The sequence below is a fragment of the Opisthocomus hoazin genome, chromosome 7, assembly GCF_030867145.1.
Source record: "Opisthocomus hoazin isolate bOpiHoa1 chromosome 7, bOpiHoa1.hap1, whole genome shotgun sequence".
Taxonomy (NCBI): domain Eukaryota; kingdom Metazoa; phylum Chordata; class Aves; order Opisthocomiformes; family Opisthocomidae; genus Opisthocomus; species Opisthocomus hoazin.
In genome coordinates, this window is record NC_134420.1 from 51,108,934 (window position 1) to 51,121,115 (window position 12,182).

At 43.1% G+C, this 12,182-nt stretch overlaps 1 protein-coding gene across 2 annotated transcripts in view; it reads left to right on the forward strand.

Annotated features, from left to right (window-relative positions):
* Positions 1-4,330: 4,330 nt before the first annotated feature.
* The window catches only part of TSHR (thyroid stimulating hormone receptor), a 71,800-nt gene continuing 63,948 nt past the window's right edge, over positions 4,331-12,182 (forward strand). For both annotated transcript variants that reach the window (XM_075425987.1, XM_075425988.1), the window contains exon 1: positions 4,331-4,500. In XM_075425987.1, coding sequence (XP_075282102.1) covers positions 4,331-4,500 — 170 coding nt within the window. The remainder of the gene's footprint in view (positions 4,501-12,182) is intronic.

The window sequence follows — 12,182 nt, forward strand, 5'->3', positions numbered from 1 at the left end:
TCATGTCAGCCTGGCTGTCAGGCCTGGCATGGAGGGGTCCATGGCTGGGCAGGTCAGGGCCGTGGGGAGCTGGAGACCAACCCTGATGTGGCATCGCTGGGGCAGGGGCTGATGGCCTTGGAGGCTGACATGGGGTCCTGGGCTGTGGTCAGGGTGGGACGAGGTCCTAGATAAGGCCAGGCAGGAACAGGCAGACCCATCAGTGCCTTCAGCCCTGCCAGGCAGCTCTAAGAGGAGCAGCAAGCTCGGAGCCAAGGGTGGCCACAGCACAGACAGTGACCTTGCCAACAGGACACAGTCCAGCAGCATCTTAGCAGGATTGGGTTGGTGACATTGACAGTCCCAGAAAGGCAAGAAATCACATCAGATCCAGGGTCCAGACAGGAAGGGCAAGAGACACCTGGAGACATGAGTACAATGTAGGTCCAAGGTCTATCAAGGAGACAGGACTGAAGAGAAGACTGGAGACAATGCTAGCTTCCACACAGCTCCAGAGTCTACCCAGGAAAACCAGTCAGCAAGACAGGGCTTCAGGAATCAGGCTGGGAACGGGTTCAACTTTTAAATAGCTCAGGAACAGGTTTGGGTGACCCAGCCGGAGCTGTTGCAGAGGGTGCATGGTGCTGGGGTGGGCTGGTTGGCCAGGGCAGAGCCCTGGCAGAGTGAAATAACTAAACCGTGATTGCAGACTTCTAGCCAGCAAATTCCTTAAACGTGCTACAAACTCCAATGTATACAACTTCATCTTGCTCAGAGCATAACTTTGCAGCACAAAGCCAGCGCCCGTGGAAACACCATGTGATGAGCAACAGTCCTTTTGCTCCCCAAACTCTTACTATTGATGTTCCTGTCTCAGAACCTGCAAGCCAGGTCTCAAAGCCTAGGAGGCAGCGCATCCAGACCTGGAGCTCTCCCCAGGCTGAAGTTGCATGGTCTGTCCTGTTTCCTTCAAAGCTATCAGGCCTTGAGCAAGAGGAATTCTGTGCTTCTCTCAGACAGGGTTCAAGCCCAGAAACCATGTATTAAGCAGTTCTTATTTATTTTGAAATCTGCTCAGAACGTCTACAGCTTCAGTATCAGCTTTGCCATTTCTTCACTCTGCAATCTTTTATAGTTGCCATTTTTGATCCCTTAGAAATAGCTGGGAAGATATTTATTCCTTCCATTAACTTTCTGGACCACGACTGCTGCCACAGAGCAGTTGACATGCCAAAGCTTCTAATGCCAATATGTACGTGCATGCTCTTTTTCCTACGAAATGAAAGGTATACATAATACTTAGTCCTCAGTGAAAAAGCAATGAAACAAATTACCCTTCCTCTAGCTGAAGAGTCTGAAACACAATTACTATGGAGTAGCTAATGCAAGGTAGCTTATTAGTAAAGGTAAGTAGCATAAGCATACCTTTAGTACAGCAAATGAATGAGTATGATTTGGTTTACGAAAACCCACTGAAATGACTGAAATCTTGGGACTACTTATCTGGTCACCAATAAAACTATTATTCCCCACACAAAAAATAGTACTGAAGTCAGAATAAAAGTGGGGGAGAAGTGCATTGAAAGAGAGTACACACAAGAGGTTGCAACAAATCACCCCAGCAGTACTGTCATTACCGAGGCAATACACATCCCTAGCCTCTTCCTGCTAGCCAGGCCATGTCATGAACAGCAAGTCCACACATCCTCTGTTGTGCTCCAAGTCGTATTAGGTCACCAACATCAGTTGTGAGACAACAGAAGTTGAGCTGGATGAGGATTTTAATGCTGCTGCTCAAAGTTGACAAGCTGCCTCTGGGCAGTGTCAGGAGATATTGTTTGCTGGATGAAACAACCATGGCTTATACCCACTGCCTGGAAATCGGGTGTAGAATAGACTCATGACACTTGAGAGACTTGTCCAAAAGAAGGCAGAGATTCCTTTGGTGATACACTAGTTTTGCTAGATGGCTTTGTACGCCTCTGCGTCAGACTATGTCAACCACAATATTTCTTTGTCGAAGCCAAAAGGAACTGAGATTTTCATGTCCTATTGCTAATACAGCATACAGTGTCCTCAGGACAAACTGGATGCTTTGGCAGCAAGAACAAGAAAACCAGCGGAGAATTTTGATATCCTGGGAAAACCCCGTAGGCAGCTATAGCACTGCCTGAATTTTCTAACGTAGCAGGACGGGACGGAGTAGCAGCCCAGAAGTAGGTGTGCTTCCACCCTCAGAACCTGTACTAGCTTGGGGCTTTCTTCCTCATGAAATTTGTCATTAGCCCTTGGCTGAGAAAGAACGTGATCCCACCGCTGAGAGCTGGCAAGCCTGAACGCACTGGTAGCAGCCTCCAGCAGCTTGATCTGGCTCACACTGTACTGCAGTCTCCCGTAGCACTGACCAGAGGGGTGAGCAGTTACAGAGCTCCGTGTCGGACTGGACAGCGCTGAGTCACACCTTTTCCCTTGCCTGTGCCTTGGCGGAGTGTGCAGCTGCCTTGTTCATCAGCCTTGAAGTTCAGTGATGGGCCTGCAGCTTCATTTTTGTCTGGTCAGTTTGGCATGGACACCAAAAAGTGGTGGTGGGTGGTGGCTCTTAGGGCTGGCAGGGTGAGTTACTGGTATGAGCACTGTGCCAGAAGGATGTGACTGAGTGGGGCATGGGACAGCCAGCATTGCCAAGGGAATTCCGTGCAATGGGGTGTGAAGTTGTCTAGGGCACCCTTTGGTGGGTGCTTTAGCTTGTCCCCTCACTGGGACTCCCCTCAGGATAGCCCTGTCCTAAACAGGATGAATGTATCTGATGGGGTTCCTTACTTACACAGATAGGTCTAAGCACTATCATGTGTTTGCAAGATCAAGATTTATACTGTATTTCTTTATGGGCATAGTATTATTTGCTCACCTTGAAAAGATATGTTGAGAGCATTAATTATGTTTAGGAAACACATACTAATGAACAGCCTTAAATTACTTTTAAAGAGTCATATCAAAATAATACCTGATGTGTGGTACTCAACTTCTGGATATCTCTGATCTAGCAGGAGGGGAACTATTTATCCAAGAAGACTGCAGTCTAATTTTTTTCTGTGAGTAGGTTCCTTTTTCAAGTTTTCTCCTCCCAAGGTTACATTTTTCTTGGCATTTTGTTGACATTTTTCTTGTTGTGCACCTACACATGCACAAAGCCTACACGGAGGAGAAAGCACTGGCAGTTAGTTGTAACAAAAAAATTAAAGGAGTTGAGGTGAAGTATTAAAGAACTTTCTTCACTGTGTCATTGCATTAAACATTAATATCTTTTTTCCTTTCATTACTTTTAAATATTTGACTTTAGCGAGAACATCTCTTGTTTATGAAGAAACTCAAAATTAAATGAATATTGACCAGATTTTTTCAGCTTTTAGTGTGTCTGTCAGGCTGCTTCAACGTGGGAAACTCCATGCTATGTCCATTGTAAGCCTGTGTCCCTACCGGTGACGGCAGCAGGTTGCTGACAGAATAAACAAGAAGTGACAATAATTTCACCTTCTTTCTCTCAACGTTGGATTTTTTTTTTCCTTCATTTTTTCTTTGGTGAAAGGCTTTTATCTTTTCTAATAATGTGGAAAATATTACTCTCTCCTCTTCATTTTTCTCTTTTTTTTCATGTGATTTTCAAAATCACTCTTTTGAATTTTCAGTGGATTTTTAAGTGCTTTACATATAGTGCGTATCCACTTGGCAGCTAGTCAATTTTCCCCCGCTGTCAAGCTCTCTTTTAACTTCACCGCTTTTACAGGTAAGTTGGCATTGCGCTTACGCAGCCCCCTCCCTCCTCCTGAGATGCCGGAAGAAACGTTCGGGCTAGGTGGGACGCCGCGCTGCCGTGCTGGAAGCCGGCTTGGCGGGCTCGTCCCGCTGCCGGCGGGGAGCCCGAGCCCAGCTCCCTGCCCGGAGGCTCTCGGCTCGGCCCGGTTGGGCAGGGCTGGGCGGGGAGCCCGCTCTCCCCGCACCGTCCCAGCCCCGCTGGGCAGGCGGCCCCGGCCCGATCGCCCCGCGGCTGCGCTGGGACCAGCCGGCTGCGGCGGGGGCGCGGGGAGCCGGGCTCGGCGCCGCGGGGGGCCTGCGGGGGACCAGGCTCGGGGGACCCCCGGGAGGGGTGCGGGGCGGGGGGGATGGAGCCTGCCCGAAGGAGGGGGCGCGCGGGGCTCGCCGAGACCTGCCCTGTCCCCGCGTAGGGAGGGGCCGGCGTTGCCCAGCGCAGGGGCCGCCTTCCCCCCGCAGCTTCTCCCGGCGGGGCAGCCGGGAGAACACCGGCCCCGGTGTCCGCTCGCTTCCCCGGGCAGCGGGCGGCGGGCGGCGGAAGATGCTGTGCCTGCCGGTAGCCTTCCAGGTGCTGCTGGTGCTGGCGCTGCGCAGCCAGGGCACGGAGAGGTGTCCCTCAGCCTTCTGCGAGTGTTCCGACTGGGACGACTACAAAATCACCTGCAGGGACATCCGCTTCATCCCCAGCCTGCCGGAGAGCACCCAGACCCTGTGAGTACGCGGGCGGGGCCCAGGAGGGGCAGCGGCCGGCCGTGAGGGTTCGTGTTGTGGGGGCAGGAGGTGCCGGGGCTGGTGCCCTGTGAGACGAGGGAGGGGAGCGGCGGGGGGGGCTGCGCGGGCTGCCCGCGGGTCCGGGAGCCGTAGGAGAAGTGACTCGCAAACCTCACGGAGATGTGGCGAGAGGGCTGTCCGCGGGGCCTGGAAAGTTCTCAGTGGGCTATGGGAAGACTCGTCGGCGGGCTGTTTCCGCGCAAACCGAGCGCAGGGCTGGACTCTGTGTGGCATCTGCCCCGGGGAGGGGGGGGGGGGGGTTAGACCAAACACAGTTGTGTAATTGAAAAAAACAAAGGAATTGGATGTGCCACGTCGCGAACAGTTCCGTGAAAGCTTCTATGCGCTTTCAGGTTCTTTGCCAAAGCCTGACAAAAAGAATCCATGGGAACTGAGAATCCCAGTACACTGTCTGGGAGTCGAAGTGCTTCAGATCAACAAAAGTGTGAAGTACGGGATACGGCAGCAAATCTGGGGCTTGCCAAAGTGATAGAGCACTTCAAGCATCTAAAGCTCAGTGCTAGTCCCATTACAGGTACCTTGGAATATCCTGCCTGGGTTCCAGAAGCATCTCCCGTGTCCTATCTGTCAGTCCCGCACAGATCCATCCGGCAGATGCTCTGGGGAAGCTGAAATGGCACCAGTTAGCTAGAACTAAGCAGCTGAATCACTCCTGGCTTTCACTGTGTCTCACAAGGCGCTAAATGTTTCTAGTTTCCAAGGGAAAATTCATTTGTAAGTAGGTTACTTTCTCACAAAATAAACAAACTCGAACTCAGTTGATTTAATTGGAAGATAAACCAGGTTGATTGGCTTATGTCTTAATAATGTTTCTGGGGACTTTATTTGAAAATATGAGCCATGAAGTTATTTGAATGGGCTTCTCAAGTTTTTTTAACACCTGAAAGTAGAGGTTTAGCAAAATGATCACTTACCTGAAAAGACAGGGAAAAAATCATTTATGTTATTTCCATTATGTATGTATGCCTTTAATTTTTTGGATAATTAGACTGTAGTTATACAAGTATTTCAGTGGATAAGTAAGATTTTATATTAAATGGGTTTTCATTTGGTTATTATACTTTTGTATATGCAGTTTACTTAGTTTGAAATTACAGTAACATTACTGTATGTGACATGTAGCATATTCTTTGAAATCTACCGTAACAAGCTAGAAAATAAAGCAGTTTATAGGAGAAATATGCCTTCGTACGGGCACTTAAAATAGTTCAAAGAAACAACGAGATCACATAATGGAATTAGATACTTTCCTTGAAAAATGCTGGTACGATGGCTGTGAAGCAGGTCTCTACGTACAGCTCCACAAATACAGCACGTTGGCTGCTGGAGTTCTGGTGTGTTGAACACCTGTTGTAATGGGGGCTCTGCGATCATAAGCCACTGTTCTTAAAAGACAGAAACAGCCGGTGAAAATCTTATTTCCATGGAAAAAGGGATTAACAAAAACAATTGAGGAGTACTTTTCTGTTTATTTTGGGTGTATTTTAATCATCTGTACCAACTGATCTGTGACCACTGCAAACTTCTCAAGAAGTGTACTCCCTACCATAGTCATTATAAGTGGAGAAAGAGTTCCAGGTAATGACAATTGTGATTTTATAGTGTATAGTAGAAAAGGTAGAACATGTGCTGTATAATCTGTTTGATTTGAAAATAAATGGTAACATTCTCTAAGGAAATTAGGAAAACAGAGCTCTTTTCACAAAAAAAAAAAAAAAGACATTTTTTACTTCAGTTTGCAGTTTTCTCTCTGTATAAGGTGTGTATGTTTTTCTTCTGTGTTATTATTTGAACTGCTGAAGCCTGGTGGACTGTATCTAATTCTGCAGTCCCTTGCTTTCGGCAAACTGCTTAACCTTTCTTTCCCTCCATATGCTAAATGGGAGTCATAACAGTTAATTGTATCTGTTTTTCATTCAGAGTGCTTTCAGAGGCTTCAGACTGACTTACTTGCATGTGGAGGATAAAATAACACAAAGAGTTTTCCTGAGAGATTGTAAGGTGTGCACCCCTGCTTCTGTCACGTTTTGCATCCTTCTGCCTTACACCTGGCAACAGTTCTGAATTAAAGACAAAAGATTCCAAAATAATTGACGTTTCTGTTAACCTTAAGAACAAATGAACACTGATTTTGAAATGGAGTATGTAGATGTGCATATCTGCACATATCTGCACATTGTATATTGAAACTCTCTACTCTTTTCCCCAAATCCAGCAACTGTTTTACTTTACATAAAGTAACTTTGCTTCTTGGCTGCATGAACCTGAAGATTGCTGAATTTAAAACTTTGTTATGAGGCTATTCAGTTTTGTAGGGTTTGTAAAGCGAAGAGACTGGTGAGTCTAGGAGTACTTTGCCAGCTTTTGGAGATGATGAGCTTTTTTCAGTGCACATGATCTTGAAATTCCAATTAAAGTTTCATTCTGATTATTCAGTCGGGACTGTTCTCATTTCTCTGCCCAACTTCAAGAGAGTGGTGTAAGCCTCTTTTTTTAACAAGCCATGCTTATAAGAAATTGTAAAAATGTTTATTTCCAAACTCTTTTAGTGGAAAAGGGACATGAACTGCAGCCAGGAAAGTGTTTGTTTTAAACTGTTTTTAATGTATTTGTCCAAATATAGTTAATGCAGGTGCTTATCCAGAATGGCTGAGTGCACAGATACTGTACTTGGAGATGATTTTTTTCAGTATAAGATTTTTTTTTTTCCTGTGGACTAAACAAAATAAATAAAAAGAAAAAGGTTTTGTGTATTACAGGCAAAGCTTGTCTTGTTGGCAGAAGTTAAGGATTTTATGCTCATACCTGACTACAGTAGGAAAGCAGTTCTAAGTAGTGTAGAAATACAGTACTAAAAAGATGAAATTAGGTATCAATAATTTTGTCACATCTGTAATATTTTCATGCCTCTCTGCACTGCTGGCACCTGGCCTGCTCTGGTGCTGTTTCATCCCTGCCTGGCCCCTCTTTGCTTCTGCCTCTGCCTACCCTTGACTCCACTTCTTCATGTCGGGCAGTGGCACTACGTGCAGGGTACTGAGGGATCCCTGTCCTAACCCCTCGGCTGGCAGTGCTTTTCTCATTCACCAGCACAGCGCTGGAACAGACCAACCTTTGGTGCTATAACCTCCTCCGTGTTTGGTGGAATGTGCAGGGGCAGATCCTGGCCTTTCAGTGCACGCAGATCCGCTAGGAAGTGGATGTTAATGACTGTGAAGAATTACTTACATTTACAGATCACTAAAACCCCACTGAACCTTTGTCCAAGGATATAATTGCACCATAATGCTTGAATTATTGTAATACCTTTCTTGGCATTGTTATGGTGAAATATTCAGATGGTATCATTATCCCAGCATAATCTCAACGTAGTTCCCAATGCTTTTCATTTTATGAATCTATTATTAGTTGCCTTTATTTTTCCTTTGGCAATGAAACTTATAAACTTTTTCTTATTATTTATAAGTGCTCTACATCACCTGCATTTACTTACTAAAATAATTTCAGCTCCCCTTCCTATCCCCAATGTCCTCAATACCCTTGCTTATGTTTTCCACCACTTAAGAACAGGATAGCAAATCAGTCCAATGGCTCTCATCTAATGCAGTATCCTGTCTCCAGGATTTCCGTTCTCTTAATTTTCCTTAGGTATGTGCATATTCAAGTCATATGTGGTACTGGCCATGAATAGTGTCTCAGCTTTCAATTACTTTTACCTGCAGAAAATTTCTAAACTTGGTGTGGTTTTGTCACTGTGGTAGCTCTCAAAGGATTGCTCTTCTGTGTCTCTTGAGTTTCATGTCTGCATCTCATTCAGTTGTCTCTTGAGCCCATTTCAGCATCTGTAATATCCTTTGGCAATGAGTTCCACAAGTTTAACAGAAGTTGCAAGAACTCTTTTTTCCATCAGCAGCCGGATACACAACATTTTCAGGTCCATGCTGTGCCACTTAAGACTGCTGACAATTTTCTCATCTCCTCCCTATACCTTCTATAGCAAGCCAACAGTAGAGACCTGTCTTCCCTCCCATAAATGTTACTCAAAGCAGTCTCATCTGCTGCCTAAAACCTGTGTGTGTGTGTATATGTATATATATATATACACACACACATATATATATGACTGGGCAGAAGGCAGCATCTCCTGAATTCAGAGCTCTGTGAGTGCTGGTTGATTATTCCCCACAGAATGGATAAAGAGTTGAGCCCTCCCTGCTTTTTTTCTTTTTTTTTCTTTTTTTTTTTTTTTTCCAGAAGGGATGCTAATAAGATTTCTATCCTGTACCCAGGTGCTATTTTCACATCACTGTAAACAAATTTGGTTGAAATTGAACAAGAGGGAGTTGAGGGGGGACATTGGAACTGGCAGATTAGACACAAAACCAGTACAGTCTTTTAGAATATGCTCTTTACATGAGGTATTAAGCTACAATTCTGCCTTTGCTTCAGGATTTTGGCTGTAGGTAGGATACTTACTTCTGATAAATGCAACGTAGCTCACCCTTCAGGGGCAAGGAGCCCTAGCGTATGTCATATTTACCATGTTGGTAAGGGTGAGCAAGTGGATGCCAGGATAACAAGACGTAGTGAATCATCTGGTCTGTTTAGTTCCCCGCCCTGTTGTCAGCTTTTGATAAAAGAGATATGGAAACCGTATAACATAGTTTACACATTTACAATGTGATATTTAGAACTAGCAATGATATGTTGAATATTCATATATACCTTTTTTTGAACTGGAGAACAAAATACATAGGGACTTAATAGTTTTGCCTGTAATAACTGCATCACTGGCATCCACATTTTTCATAAGTTTAGTGAGTAGTTTAGAGCATTTTGAGTTCACAGAAGCTACAGGTAAAACCGAAGGAGATGATGTCTCTACTTTATATTGAAAATAAATTAAATGGATTTAAAATATTTTCCCTCAAATCTTAATCTTAGGAATTATCTGAAATTCAGAGATATTCTGACTTCAGGTAATTCTGTTACGATCTTTTTATAGACTTCATTACTTCAGAATTAAGTATGGAGCCTCATAAACACATCTTCATAAATTATGTTGCAACATAAGCGCATAATTATTATCCCCATTTTAATGGTGAAGTACCTGGAGTCTAAAAAAACAGGAAAAACACTAACATGGTTAAACAGGCAACTGGAGGAAGGTATTAGGGCATCCGTCAGAAAATGGAAGTTATGCCCAAATGAGGAAATCTTTGGAAACTTGAAGTAATATTGTACAAAAATATTTCAAAGAGAAACCTGTAATATCATAAAAGCTCAGTATGTTCTTTAAAACACTAAAGAGGGTAAGTCTAAAAAACTTCTATCAAACTGAAGTGTCAGTATGAAGCTTGTTTACAACAGATTGAAAAGTTGAATAGAATTAAATTCTGTGAGGCAGATAATATTTGTGTAAGAGTTCCAAAGACATTAAAACATTAAATAGCTGCATTACCTACTGTAGTATGTAACTTGCCGTTCAAATCAGCTGTGGTCACAGAGCAATGGAAGGCCACAAGTGTAGCACAATTCTTTAAAAAAAGTGCTTTAGGGCATACCTTGGGAACTAAACACTGATAGGTCTGTCTTCTTTGGAAGGCTGTGAAAAGTAGGAGGGAATTGATCTGGTTTCCATAAAGGGAAAGCTCACCTCACAGATATATATGCTAGTTCTTCAAAGGAATCGGAAACATGCGAATACACTGATTTTTGAACTCGGGTTGTTAAAAAAAAAATCAGCAAGGACCTTAGGAAAGACTTGAGACAAACTAGCTGTTAGACATAGGAAAGAAAGCTCTTTTCTGGATTGACAGCAAGTTTAAGCAAGGAGAAAAAAAGGTGGTAACAAACTCTTGATTTTCAGAATACAGGGAATTCATCAAAGGTCCTTTACTTGCAACTATGACATGGAACAGTCTGTGTGTCGGCTGCTCCTTGTTTAGGCTGTTCCTAGTTTCTTCTAATCTGGGTTTTGTAGTAAACTGCCCATAGATATGCTGTGATCTTAATGAGTAAGCTGCCATCAATACATGCCGTTTTTATATCCTGCTATTTCTCCTCAGTAGCCAGCCACCAGCTACTATCGGTAGCTAAAAAGACAAAAATTTTACTGTTCCCTGTGAGTGAGCCTAATTGCCCTGAGGGTGAGCAGAAATTACACAGATCCATTGCAGGGAGATTAAAACCTATAGTTTACTGTTTTAGCTTGGTAACGGTTGATAATGCAGCTTCTTGCCCCCATATTTTTAGAAACTGATCTCATAAGATTTCAGTAAGATGTAATTATATTGTAAAAAATATTTGTGTTGTGTATGGCTTATAATCAACTGGCATTTGACTGTGGCAAAAGCAAAAAGAGGATGTTTGCTTTCCAACAACTGTTTAACTCGCTGTCTGTGAACAGTCACATAGTAAAATATGTTATAATAAAATGTTAGGTGCTTGTTTGTGAACTTCATTTGTTTTGCCTTCTTAATAAGTTGTAGAAGCATAGGTTTTAAGGCCAAGAGGGCTCATGGGAATATCTAGTCTGACATTCTGGATGATAAAAAGCATAAAACTTCCCAGTAGGTGTGGTTATTTAGAGCTCCTTCTCCTTTTTTGTTTTTTTGGTGTAGAAAAATCACGTATAGTCGGTTAAAAATAATATTAAAAAGAATCATATTAAAAAGAACCCCATACAACTGTTAACAATTTATTCAAATGCTCAATCATCCTTGCTTTTTGTCTGTGTTTGTGGCTACTGCTGTGCGGTACAAAGTAGGGAAATGTATTTAAGCATTTAATTTACGCATTTTGAATTGCCGCTCTGGAGTGAATTGCCACTCTCTGCATTGACTCCAAGAAATTCAGGCTTCTGATTTTGATCCTCTGAACTGCATGTAAGAGAAGTGCCAGAACCATCGCGGATGTTTCACTCCTAACATGAAATCTGGGCAACTGTAGCTTTATGCCACTAGATTTTGTGGGTCTTTACCTGTCAGATGAAAGAGCCCATCATTCTCACTGTTAACATGATCAAATTGCTCATTTTTGTTTTGATAAATCAATCAAGTTATGATCCTGGTGTCTTCCACTGTAAGGCATTTTCAATACTTTATTTAAATCTGTGATTCCTTTCTGAAATGTCTCCAGCATTTCTACCTACTTCTTAAATTATGAGCATTAAAATTCAACTACTCAGATACTTTATTAAACATCATTGGGCATAGAGCTCTAATCAGTTATCCACTGAGCACAACCCTTAGGTCATTTTCAAAGTTTTTGTTTTTGAGAATAGTGTCTGCCCAGTCTGTAAGAAAAATTTGTGGTTTTCTATCTTCCAAACATTTTTTTTTGCTGCCTATTTCAGTGCACATTGTCTGCTTTACTCAATTTACCAAATGTTCAAGCTCTCTGTTTATAAGTGACTTGTCTTCTTCATTATTTGCAATAATGAATTATTCTTCTTCTTTACAATTCTTCATTATTTACAATTCTCACAACATTTCTCCTCATCAGAAAGTCTGTTTTCCTTTTTTGTTGAATCTGGCAATATTTGTTGTTCCTATAGGGATCGTAAGCAATTTATTCCTCTCACCCTCTTTCTCTCTGAC